The sequence below is a fragment of the Aulostomus chinensis genome, chromosome 6 (genome assembly GCF_037954235.1).
Source record: "Aulostomus chinensis isolate RoL2024-O1b breed Wild chromosome 6, RoL_Achi_v1.0, whole genome shotgun sequence".
Classification (NCBI taxonomy): Eukaryota; Metazoa; Chordata; class Actinopteri; order Syngnathiformes; family Aulostomidae; genus Aulostomus; species Aulostomus chinensis.
In genome coordinates, this window is record NC_141325.1 from 26,339,762 (window position 1) to 26,352,643 (window position 12,882).

Sequence of the window (12,882 nt, forward strand, 5' to 3'; positions counted from 1 at the left end):
CGTATTTTAATAGACAGTGAATTTAATGTATACTTTGTGAAATCTTTACTCCCATCCTCCCCATATTTTCATTTCTTTCTTAGTGTTACTAACTGAAGCGTCATCCCTCATGGAGCATGGGAGTTGTGGTCAGCTTGCATTAACAATGGATTCCAAAGACACTTCTCAGTCCAAACAAAGTCCACTTATCTTCTGTCCATCTGTGCGCTCAGTATATTCCTGAAAGCCAGAGTTTTGCTACAGTGTGGCTAAACACACCTGTTTCCTGACCCTGTTCAGCTCAGTAGGGGTGTGAGTTAGTTTGTGCACGCTAGGGCGCCTGCCTGCCGAGCTTCCATCAACCGGAAGTGGTGAATCTTAAGTTTGAGTGTAGAATTGCTGACGTGAATTCAAGCTGAACCCTAAACTCTTAGCTTACAACATTCTTTTTTTTTCAGCCGCCTGGTAATGAAAAACATTGTAATTCATGTCTTCCAGAAGTTACCTGTCTTTGGGTCAAGGATTTCTGGGGAGAGGTGTGATGGCGGTGTGCCGGGGGAGAAGTGTTCATTGCTGTAGGTGATGAGGGGCGTCAGCGGGTGGACATGATGAGCATGCTGCACCACTGGGACTTTATTGGACTGTTGATGCAGAAAGAAACAAGAGTTTATGGGCATTTCTGTAAAAACAACATACAAAACAAAGTATAACTAATAACACATCTGAGATAATACACACGCGGCTGAAATATTAGTATCCACAGGATTACTTTTGGCTATTGTTCATCGTGAGATGGGCAGAGAAAATAGGCCATCATGTGTGAAGCCCTCCATGGTAAACATCACAGTTTGTGCATGTGACCGGCCCTCTGATGCAATCTGGATCGGCACCAAGGAACACTAAAAAGCCTTGCAGACACATGCCAAGACCATTACAGTCATTTAGCTGAGAAAAGAACTGTTTGTTCAGTCCAACTAGAAAAACAACGGTGCCACCAAGTCCAAAAGTCACACCAGCAACCCACAAACAAACACAATCGGGCTAAGGTAAACTTCATACCCATAAACAACTGGAGACATCATCTCCCACTCAGTCTGAGAGCAGATCTTTGATGGAAATACAGAAAATTGACACACATGGGTGGATTACACAGCCACTTTGTGCTGCGCATGACCCCAATGTTACAACAACTCTTCAGAATAGGCTAACAAAGGTAGTGAGGAACACAAAATCTCACATGGTTCTTTAAGCTATTTCAACAAAAATGTTGCAAACAATGACAAAGTGAATACTTCGACGAGGATGAAGACAATAATAACAACCAGCATCTCTACTTTCATTAAGCAACGCTCAGCCTTGCAGTCATTTCCCCTGGCTGCCTGCTGAATAGAGCACTTGTTGGCTCAACTTGTCACATGGGAGGGTCAAGGGGTGGGGGGGAGAAAGGAGTCTTGTTCCTCCAGACTAACCTTTCTTCAATATCCCTTCCCCACCCCCTTCTCAACCTCTCGTCTCTCCAACGTGGTCTGCTAGGGAACAAGGTTTGCATTGAGACATTTGTACACTCTCTTGCTTCACGCTGCTTAGAATTGTTCCAAATCTTGGCCGCTTTTTTTTTTTTTTAAAGGAAAGTCCAGCCTTTTCCTCCCTTTAAATCTTTAGCAAATTGGTTTCACCAATGTCTAAAGCACGCTTTGATTCTGGTAATGCCAGATGGAGAGAGGAAAATATTTACTGGTGTTAAACATGGCTATATTAAGACCACTTTACTCTGGACTTTTTTGGTTTCTCCAGAGCATTTAAGGTCAACGTGTATGTGCAAAAAACACACTTAGACAACAAAGACAAAGCTTTGATAAAGCTTCAAGGCAGAAATATGGTTGAATCGCGGGGTAAAAATCCCAGGTCCCACATGTCATGTATATTTGAGTTGTACTTTGTTGTTCTACTTCGTGTACAATATGCCTGAATTTTCCATATATTGTGAGGGCTGTTTGAGACCTCTAGACCTGGGTGCCAACACATTTTGGGAAGCAGTTCAGTGAGAATTTGAAATGATGCCTATTAATAATTCATATCCTGGAATACACCAATCGTGCTCTAAACATATTTCTAAGTTTGAAGGCACTAGTTTCAACTCCAGTCTGCCTTTGAGTTCAGAAGCCCAACAAAATGTGGAGAGAAACTAAGCGCGCAACTCATCTGACCTGTTTCCTACCTCATCAGGCATCTTAAAATCACATTATTTTTGAAATAAGACAGATTTTTTTTAGGCATTTTGAACAACTTAAGAGGGCAAAGAGGATAAAAAGTGGTAAAGTGGCACAAAACTAAACACTGCACATGCATCAATGGCTTCATTCATTTGCTTTATGTGTGGAGGTAATATTCCTGCAGCTTCATACGCCTTTCATGACCCACATGCAAAGTGTAATAAGGAAACCACATGCAATATGAGCTGTGTTTTAAATATAAACAACAACTATGTGATAGGACAGATAACAAGCAACCTGGAACCAGATGGTATCTACATCAGCAGGAAGAAATCAAGCTCCATATAGACGTGCTTGCTGCGAACGAGTCACTCTACAAAAAAACACCCAGTACTGGTGCTGGAGTGATTGGCCACCGTAACAGGAAGGTTTAAAGAGAAAAAATAAAGCAAAAACTTGCTGAGCCGGTGCAGAGAAACGATGTCTGTCTGTTAAGAGGTTTTGAAGCTAAAAAGGCCAAGGTGGCAGTACCTCGCTTGGCTGTCCAACTTGGAACGGCGCTAAGAAAAGCACAGCTCCTTGGTCAATGTGGGTGGAGGGGTGGATTTCATTCAAGCAAACATGTTTTTGGATCCTGCACATCTGAATTGAATTACTAGGCAAACAGCCGATGGGGAAGAGAGCTTAGAACAAACTGAATAACCCCGCAGCTTTGTGTGTCTTTATGCTTGGCGATTCTGGGTGGGAGGCTCAGAGGCCTTTCAAAACTCCAGGAAAGACAGGCTGAAAAGAATGCCTGGCATGCTGCGAAATCCAAGCCTTGTTTGTCAACGCCAACAGGAAGCGGACGTGAGAGGGGGACTGACCGTGTCGTATGTCTTTAAAATCAGCCACTCCAAAACTATGCCATTCATCACAGACAACGTGTGATTTACGTCTGGTCATTGCCTCTGAAAAGGTCAATGGCATAATATTCTAGGTTATAATAATAAAGCCCAGAGTGGCGTCATATTACTGCAGTTGTGAAAATCTCTGCTGCTGATTAAATTGATTGAGAGGGGAAACAAAATCAACACAGGAAAAAAAAAAGACAAATCTTTGCATTTAGTTTGGTGAGCCTCTGTTCGTTTGACTGGAATCAAAACTCTGGTTCCTTATTCCATTTTTGAGGAGGATCTTGTCTTTGCAGCGGCCCAGCAGGACTGCAGACCTTAGATCAGTATTCCGTTCGGTCTTCCTGCAGCCTTTGATTTCATGATGGATCCTGGTTGTTCACTGCCTAATGCAAAATGAGAAAATCTCCCCGGATTCCCTGTCAAACAGCTGTTGAAAGAATATTGGTGCAAAGCAAGTATCATTTTAAGAAATAAAGAAAAGGCTGCATCTTCTCCAGTGAACAGCCAGACTTAAACGATCTCACACACAGCCCAGAGAGGTGAGGATTTCACTGCAAACATGTGGCGAGACATGAAGCATGTGCAGAATGCCATACCACTACAATTGACTAAAACAATCCGGTGACTATGTGACTTATGACACACTGACAGGACCAGGTCTCTGACTGCCTCGATTACTCTTGGCACTCATACAATATTCAAACAAAGAAGACAATTCTTACGTTCCTGTCAAGTGAAGATCAGCCCATATTTGAGCGCTGACTGAGCTGTTACCGTAGTCATTTCTACCTCGTTAGACAGTCACAGCTCCGTCAAGCCAACAGTGATGACAAAGAGAGGACGGCTTCATGGACAAATTACTGTGAGTGACTGAATGACCTCTGTGAGGCCTTGACATCATTATCCGTGCAATGCTAACGAGGAGTGAATCAGTGCGTTGTTGAAGACAAGTTGGAGATGGATAATTCAGACAGCAGCATTTCCTCTCCTCTCCTCTCCGGTCCAGCCTAGCCACCACTGATGGGATGACAGGTTCCCCATACCGCATCACCTGGCCCTGCAGTGCCTTTGATGTATTATTCATGAAGAGGCAGCATTCTGAACACAGCAACTGATATGGGGGTTTTGGGGTGCAGGACCTATGTGAGTGCACACATCCGGTATTTTCATAGAAAAGCATGTTGCGTGTTTCCCAGTCCTCCCACCACCATCATTCCCCCTAAAAGCAATACCAAGTGAATGCTAAACAAACCTGTGTGTTGAATAATTGAGGATCTGGGGCCAGAGCTGGCTCTGATTAGCATACGGCCCTACAGACCCAATCTGTGACAGGACGGTCTTACCCCGGACTTTCTTTTCTGCTATGATTTGTCCTCCCCCCTTGTTCCACATGACCAGAACAATCATCGATAATATTCACCCTGATCCTTACAAGCATGAACACATGATCATGTCGTCTCACATATTGACTGTCTTCATATAAGGGTTTTTTTAGGGTGCCGCCAGCGAATGATTTATACATCTGCAAAGACTCTTGACTGAGCAGTCTTCTAACCTCAAAAGCCTTATCAGTAAGCTAAATTATCTGCAGCTGACATGCACATAATATATGACTTACATGTGCGTCAAGGAGGTTCTGACAGATACTCCGAGCCAAGCTAGTTTATCATGAATGCTGCTTAAGGAGTTCCTCCTGGTGTCGTCTCGCTGCCTCTCCTCAGGTCTCTCTCCGGCTCCTCTTAGCCCCTGGGCAGTAATCCCTTGCCCCCTGTGTGTGCCCATCCGCTCCCCCTGCTCTCATTAGTGCAGTGTTGGGGCCTGGGGAGCCTGCAGGCCTGGGGAGCCAGCCTGCTGCTCCCCTCCCACTCCCTCTATCCTCGGCTGGAGTAATGAGCACATAATCAGCCTGGCTCACTGTCAGCAGCAGCACACCAGAGGGGCATGTGGGCTCCCAGCCCAGAGTGGGGGTGAGGGAACAGCGGGGTGCTTCACTTTCTATCTCCTATGCCCAGTGTACCCAGTATTAGAGCTTCCCACCACACATCAAATAGTCACAGGTCGCCAGATCAAGCATGGCAACTTCCTCTTTTAGTTGACATAATGAAAGCAGTTACACTCTGAGTGAACTTCCCCACCTTTTATCCTGAATAAAAATGAAACTGTTCTGAGGCTAATAGTGCTGTCTGCTATTCTCTTAAAGTAAATATTACTCTCAGTTCGGTTGCCCATTTTTATATGTAAGACCATGGGTGGCCCATTCTTTACAGCTCCACCAAACAGCTGCAATAAAGGAGTACAAAGGCAATAAATGTGTTCTTGTCTCATGAGCCTTTGATAATATATAATTAGTTGTAAATAGTGATCAACCCAATGCCTATGATATGTAAAAACTTTATTTTCAAAGTTTTGGACACAGAATTATAACCATTTACATGGTGGCAGCAAAAGATGTCAATTGCTGCTGTTTTGTCTCCCTAAAATAAGGAATCACACATCATGTTGTGGCACTATCAAATACACTTGTGGCTTGTGATACATGGGATGTGACGTCGAGACTCGCTGTGAAGCTGTTTCTCTCGCTCTCTATCCTGACTCCTCACAGACACACAAAAAAAACTCCCATTCCGACCTTTTCCACTGGCCAAAAAACCCGCTAACACCCACAAACATCTGGCTTTTGTCTGCAATTGGAAAAGGGTTTAACTGGTATTTAATCCCAGGTCACATGACCCAGTAGTAGACGCAGGTATTTCTTGGCTCCAGTAATGATGTAAGCAAAACCCGGGTGAACACAGTACTTTGTGGTTCGCTTCTGGCGCGATTCTACTACGCGTTCAGCGACTTACGTTCAGTTGAAGTTAAGTATGAAAAACGGACAGAACAAGCATAAAAACTATAACCAGCAAAACACCACCACTGCCCTCACTGCAATTTTCCACTACGTTTGTTGTTAACCCTGTTTTCCGATGCATTGATGCTCGTGACACTGAATTTGACACACCACAAAAAAAGAAAAAAAAACAGGAAGTGAACTCATCTGCTCACAATGGAGATCCGTAGTTGACCTTTGGCATTCGGACAGATACTCAATAATGTATCTGCAGTATGCTTGAATTTTCCTGCCTTGAATAAGTACAATTTGATTAATTTCTCATTTGTAATAGTTTGGATCCAAGTTTAGCTTCTGGGTGGTAATGTTTGCGTTAGAAGGTTAAACCCAGCATTTATGGTTTCATGCTTTAGATGAGATTTCAAAATATCAAGAAACACATGTTTTAAAGCGATATCAATTATAGACCATACTGACCGGCTCTAGTTGCTCTGTTATGTAAATACAATTAAAATCTGCTTGCTGCATCAATACTTCACACAATAGCTGCAGTGTCAGAGAGAAATCCACAGGGTCAGTGCCAGGTCAGCAGTTTGCCTAATAAAATATTTGTCATTGGTTTCTATCGAGACTTAAGTCAGTCCTTCCCCTCCACAAATGTTTCCCATTGACTGAGCTCAAAGGGGACTTTGTCTGTGCATCACTCTGATTCTGAGATGCAGCAAATCAACCGCAAACTCCTCCGAGCACCTCCAGCCAGGATGTGTAAGGTCAAGGGGCTGAGTCACAATGGCTTCTTTACTAAAATGTGGTTCTCGGCTCCTTGCACTACACATGACTCCCTTACTGAGAGAACACCCTGATATAATCAAACAGGTGAGGTTCTAGATAGATGCACTGAACTTTGGTGCAAACTTGAGCCATTAAAACTGTTTTCTGACCCTCATGTCACGGAGGAACCACAAACCAAACAGGTCCGCTGAGGCTCCTCATTGTCTAACCAGAGTGAGACGCTGCAATGACTAGTTCCCATCTGTGTGGCAAAGTTCAAGGAAGGCAGAAGGCTTCAAACTTGAGAGTTTTATGGATGAGTTTGAGTTATTGTGGTAAGACGAGTCAGCAATCAGCCTGCGGGTGCTGTTAGGGTTTTACAGTACTGTTACATGCACCCTAGAACTTAATTACTGAGAAGAACAACATTATTCTCATAGTTAGATAAAAGCATTTATTCAGTAAATGGATTCCCCCAATAAGCTTACATGAATTGGTTGATAATTGGGTTAATGTCCCAAAGGATGTAGCCCGGAGGAAACATCTTATTAGTGCCAAAACATGCAGCAGGGAACATGTCTGGTCTCTGCTGTTGCTCATGCATGAACGGTCAGAGCACAAAGGCTAACATGCGTGGTGTGGATGTAACTATTTGTCAACACACAACACCTTTCTACTTGGTCTCATGTCAACAACCAAAAAAATAACAATTGGGACTTTCATTAGTTTTCAATCTTCAATCTTGTTGAGAATGATCCTTGATCAACTGCTAACTAAAATCCTTTCCACTGCACTGATCTTGCCTTCAAAATAAAAGCAGCAATGCTTTTATTATTATAATTATTTTTATTATTCATTTAAAGAGCTGGCTTTGAAAGTCCATCCATCCATCCATCCATTTTCTACTGCCTATCCTGTTAAGGGTCGCAGGGGGGCTGGAGTCTATCCCATCAGGATTCACACTGGACAGGTCACCAGTCCATCGCAGGACCAACACATAGAGACAGACAACCATTCACACTCACAGTCACACCTACGGTCAGTTTAGAGTATCAATCAGCCTCGTCCCCTCTTGATGTCTTTGGACTGTGGGAGGAAGCTGGAGTACCAGAGAGAACCCACACAGGAACAGGGAGAACATGCAGACTCCACACAGAAAGATCCTGTGTTCAAGCCGGGGCTCGAACCCAGAACCTTCCTGCTGTGAGGCGACAGTGCTAACCACTGCACCACCGTGCCACCACTTTGAAAGTCTTATTGTGAAAAATTCTGAAAAGTCAAGAACTTCTGTTGCTGGCTTGTCGTTAGAAGCTAAGCTAACATCACTCTCTCTTTTAAGCTCTGTGCTGTATATTTACCCTTCTTATTCAAGCATTTCCTGTTTTACTTACATCACCACACACACACACACACACACACACACACACTCACACACACACACACTATCAACCCTACAAGTTTTTTATCACTCTTTTCATTAAGATTGATAAAATCAAACCTCATTGAATGTACAGTTTTTAACAATATTGAATCAATAATTAATGTTTTGATACATATATTAAAATGTCATATAGCAAAAAAGTTATCATCTGATGTAACCCAAGCATGTGGCGTGTAACATTTTCCATTCCATTAATTGCGTTGTGCTGCACCCCACAATCAGCAAATATGCCTGTCGCGTACACATGCCACAATAGTCTGACATGCTGATGAATGATATGTCTAACAAGCAAAACTCAAAATCTCAATATCTCAATGAAGGAGTCGACTTACTAAATGCCCTGGGGTTGGAGAACGGGAATCTTTGAGTCCTGCAGAACCAGGAACATCCAAGAGAGGCCATTTCATCTGCAGGTACTGTGGATGAAAGTGAGGGGGGAAAAGGAATTAGGAAAAAATAAAATCTGCATGATTTCATCCATAAATATATTCAAATATAGGTAGAAAAAGTAAGTAAAAAGCAAACAGTAATTTTATCACAAAGTCTGGATTTTTATTGAACTGTAAAAATTGCACGTTTTCCTTGTAAGTGAAAAAGTGGTAAAACTGCTGTCGACCCTGCGGAGACCTCCATCAGACACCTGTACAAGACCCACATTGCTGCTTGAGTCAGACAGAGTTCTGGCACGAGGGAGAGGGAGCGATGTGAACACAACGGACTGGTGGAAGACTGTGAAATTGCCGTTTGTCAAGGAAAAACAAGAGGCCAGCTGTGGACGCCCATCGCTGAACGGGTGGGAAGAGACAGCTGGAAGGAAGCCTCATTTACAGTGGTTGGGCTGGGGACTCGCGGCGAACTCCTGTCTATCCGCCTCAATTGTTTTGGCCTTTTGACCTGACCAAAACTCGTCCCTCCTCTGTCAGAACCATGACTTTTCACACAAGTATCACAGTTATCAAGCAGGGTTGAGTAAGTGTTTGCTCTTTTTTGTCACAAACTTTTATTACTGCTGCCAATCTTGTCATGAAGTAAGAGCAGCTTTTTTTTCTTTTTCTTTTTTTTTTTTTACTGCTTAATACAACAAACTGGGCCTTTTTGTTTCCAGCGATCGAGATAGCATGAGGCCAGAGCCCCAAAAGCACGGCTCAACCATCTGGTTTATGAATCACTTTAAATACCGGATACAGCCGCCTTGTCATGCATGTGGATTTTCTCTCTGGTACTGCTTTAAATTAATTAAAACTGTTTTACATCATATGTCATGTTTTGCAAGTCCATGTTCTGCAGAGATGTACATTGATTTTAAAAGTTAGTTTGGCTAAGGCTAACTGTGCATCCACCATTACCACTTCTCCAAAGTGCACGATAGTTTTCACTGACATTCTGGCTCATGAATCTCCACGCACTGACGATTTGACCTCCACCCATAGAAAACAACAGATGAATGGAAAGATCTGACACTTAAAAAATTACTGAAAAAGCCAGTAAAAATATATGCAAAGCTTTGTCTACTTTTTCAAAAGTTGGTGCAGGATAAATGATGAGAAACAAGCAAAGTGGAGGAGTTGAGCATTCAGGTTCTGAGTTTTAAAAGTTCATTCATCACTCAGGGTTTGTAAGGAGGAAGGAAGCTTGGATGGCTGTGGGTTAAAAATGGAAAAGACATTATAGCAGGAGGGGGAAAAGGGAGAGGAGGGAAAAAAAACATTTTCAGGAATGAGTTTGTCGGAGCAGGCAGAGGGTATTGTTTCCTGACAGCTGGGGTCCAACAGAGTACCGAGGCAGGGGGAAGGGGACCCTTTTCCCTTGAAAAAGGGGGGAAATTCTTGACATCAGCCCTCTTCATTTTCACTATACTGCGCAAAGCTGAATTGTAGGTTCCAACTAATGGGCCCAAGTCCATACAACTGTCAGGAGGCAGTTGCTTTTAGAGGCTGCTAGCTCCCTATTGAAACTTTACACTGCTGTGTGCATGGTGCCTAATGAATGCTGCTCTCTGGAGGGAAAATCCAAAACAATGCAGTTTTCCCTGTCTAATCTATGTCAATCATGAGTCCTTCCACAAATGAAACAAGCACTATTGTGAGCGTTTGGTCTAGCCCAGCCGTGCCCACCCCGGCTCTCCTAACCAATCCATCCCTTACTTGACAGCTTCTGCCAGGACGGAGGAACATGCCCCCAGGTGCTTTTTCCAAGTGCCTACATTTAATTGCCAGGGTGCCCTATGCAGCAACTCTTCACACACTCCCAGGAACATCCAGCCAGGTATTACTGGTCGCACATTAGCTGCTGGGCTTCTACGAGTCCAGACTACAACAGCACACCCCTCAGACACACACCAAAGAGGGAGGGGGGGGGGGCTGTCTTGGGATAGGATATGAGTTGTTACAGGAAACAAAAGCCAAGGAATTATGGGCCACGCTGCTCGGCAAAAATTTCCTCAGTTACAGTGTAAAAGCGCTTGCTTCAAAAATGACATGATATTAATGTTTTTAGAATTAAAACAAGACATGCAACATACATTGCAATTCACAAACATTTATTTGTCTTAGCAATGAAAAAAAATTGAAGAAGCATATGGTGGGGGCCCATAGCAATGGGTGTTCAGCATGGGAGCTGGAAGCCCTGCTAAATAGACTCGGACGAACTACTGACAAAACTGTGTGAAGCTTAGCTGATCCATTTTCATTGCTCTCTGCTGGTCTTCCAGCCTTCCCTGCTGCTTCCAACACTCAGAATAGACATCAGTAGAATGTGCTACTTTTACAGGACCCAGATGCAACAAAGGTGGCAAAGATGCCATTGAAATTTTCCAAAAAAGCTACACTGGAGCCCTTTGGTTTTTTGAACAGAGAGAATACAACATATGCTCTGGGGCATGTGGCCTGCCAGAGCTGGGTTCTAATTGTTACATTGCTCTCACAGAGCGGCAGAAAACACAGCCAAGAGTCTTTGTCATCTCTGAAGTGTGTGGTGGCATACTGCAGACCAACATCAGAACAGAGAGAGGAGACAGATGTCTGGACATTTGCTGTCAAACTAAGTCAGACATGATGCCAAAGGGACAGAAAAAAACTGAAACTTTGGGCGAAACTTCACACCTCATAATGAAGTTAAACTTAGTGGTACGACAGAATCATTTCTATAACTCCATACAATAAACTACAATATGTGCGCAGCCACAGACTCAAATCTCATAGTCTTCTTAACAAAAATCCAATCAGACAAAGTCAAACTGCAAATAAAAGGGTGAATGAGTGTAAAGTGGCGGCTCAGACGAGGCCTCCCGCTTGTGAAATGGCTTGGCCTAACTTGCAGTGAATAGCGTAGCAGCAGGAATGCCTCCATGGATCGCTCCAGCAGATAATGTCAATCACCCACTGTGTAGAGAACCCCTCCCCATTGTTTTCTTTTACCCCCCAACAGAAAACAAATGGGCCACACAGCTTGCTGTTTGGCTGAGGTGTTAATTACCATCCCCTGCCCATATGAACAGCAACTTCAGACAATAGCTCTGTCAGGCCCCTAAACAACAGTCCCTCCCTGGTTTGCTCTGCTCTTATCACCTGCTCATGCCGGGCCATTGACACCTCAACCTGATCTATGCATGAAACACAATTACAGCCTTCAGGATAAAGACAATGTGATAAGTAGCCCCCGCCTCGTCTCAGAGTTTGCATTAAGACTCATTGTTTGCCAACATTAGAGGCAATTACACTGACAATTCTTAAGCAAACCACAGCAGTCATTGTGCTAATTTGTGTGTAATTGATGGGGAAACGACAAGCAGCTCAGCTGGTCAGACTTGCAATGGCCTGTTGGGCCACAACTACTTTTTAAAAAGGCAACCGTGCCCTATTATCCCATCTAGTCTGAAGTAAGTAGATTAGCGAGGGAGGAAGCTATTTATCAAGGATGGCTACAGAGACGGGACAAAAAGAAAGACTAATATAACACGAGGATTGGATTTCCCACCCTGGAACTTTTTGGATCTTTGTGCTAATTTTGGGGCGTTGCATTAGATGAATTATGCATGCATTCTAAAAAAAAAAATCTAATTTAAAAACTAAACACCGATCAAACTCGCTTTTTTCAGCTCATCGCTTGAATATCCTACATCACCAAAAAGTATGCCATATTAACCGTGGTTTTGCAGTTGCGATAGCATCCAGCTAATAGCTACCACATTTGAAGTGCCCATTAGCCAACAGAGGAATGAAGTTAAGTGACTATGTCAGGGACACTCCCTCGGTTTGCTGGGCCTCTATTGTGACCTGCTTGGTCGTCCTGCACCCTTATTCACAGCCAGTAAAAAACTGGGTCAAAGGTCAGACATCCAAAGTGCTGTGGTTTCTATGGCAACATGGCCTATTAAGGCCAGGCTCATTGGCCTCTTAACATGCTCTTGTACACAAAAGAACTATTAGTGCAAAGGAGGGAGAGAGGAGAGTGAAGAGGGGAGGTAGCGTGAGGGAGGTCCTAACAACAGTGTCAAGGTTTCCAAGATGGTTACACACGCTGCTAGCAGCCCACTTACATCTGGTTATTTTGATTTTCAGATCACAAAGGAGTTTCAGAAATACAGAATACCAAGAATGTTTTATTTCAAATTCAGACAAAGAAAAAGGCATTGTGCTGCGTAGCAGCATCGTACGTCCTGTCCAAAAGGTAACAAGCATTGATTCAACTTTGAAAACTTTAAGAACGACTATCTTGTGCATATTCTGTTCAAGGCCAAATTGGCCAGCAAAC

The 12,882-nt window shown here is 43.4% G+C and overlaps 1 protein-coding gene across 2 annotated transcripts in view; it reads right to left on the reverse strand.

Annotated features, from left to right (window-relative positions):
* tcf7l1b (transcription factor 7 like 1b) overlaps positions 1 to 12,882 on the reverse strand; it is a 34,948-nt gene that overhangs the window by 7,510 nt on the left and 14,556 nt on the right. For both annotated transcript variants that reach the window (XM_086207198.1, XM_086207199.1), the window contains exons 4-5: positions 8,463 to 8,546; positions 485 to 620 (exon numbers count right to left, since the gene is read on the reverse strand). In XM_086207198.1, the coding sequence (XP_086063324.1) occupies positions 485 to 620; positions 8,463 to 8,546 (220 nt within the window). The remainder of the gene's footprint in view (positions 1 to 484; positions 621 to 8,462; positions 8,547 to 12,882) is intronic.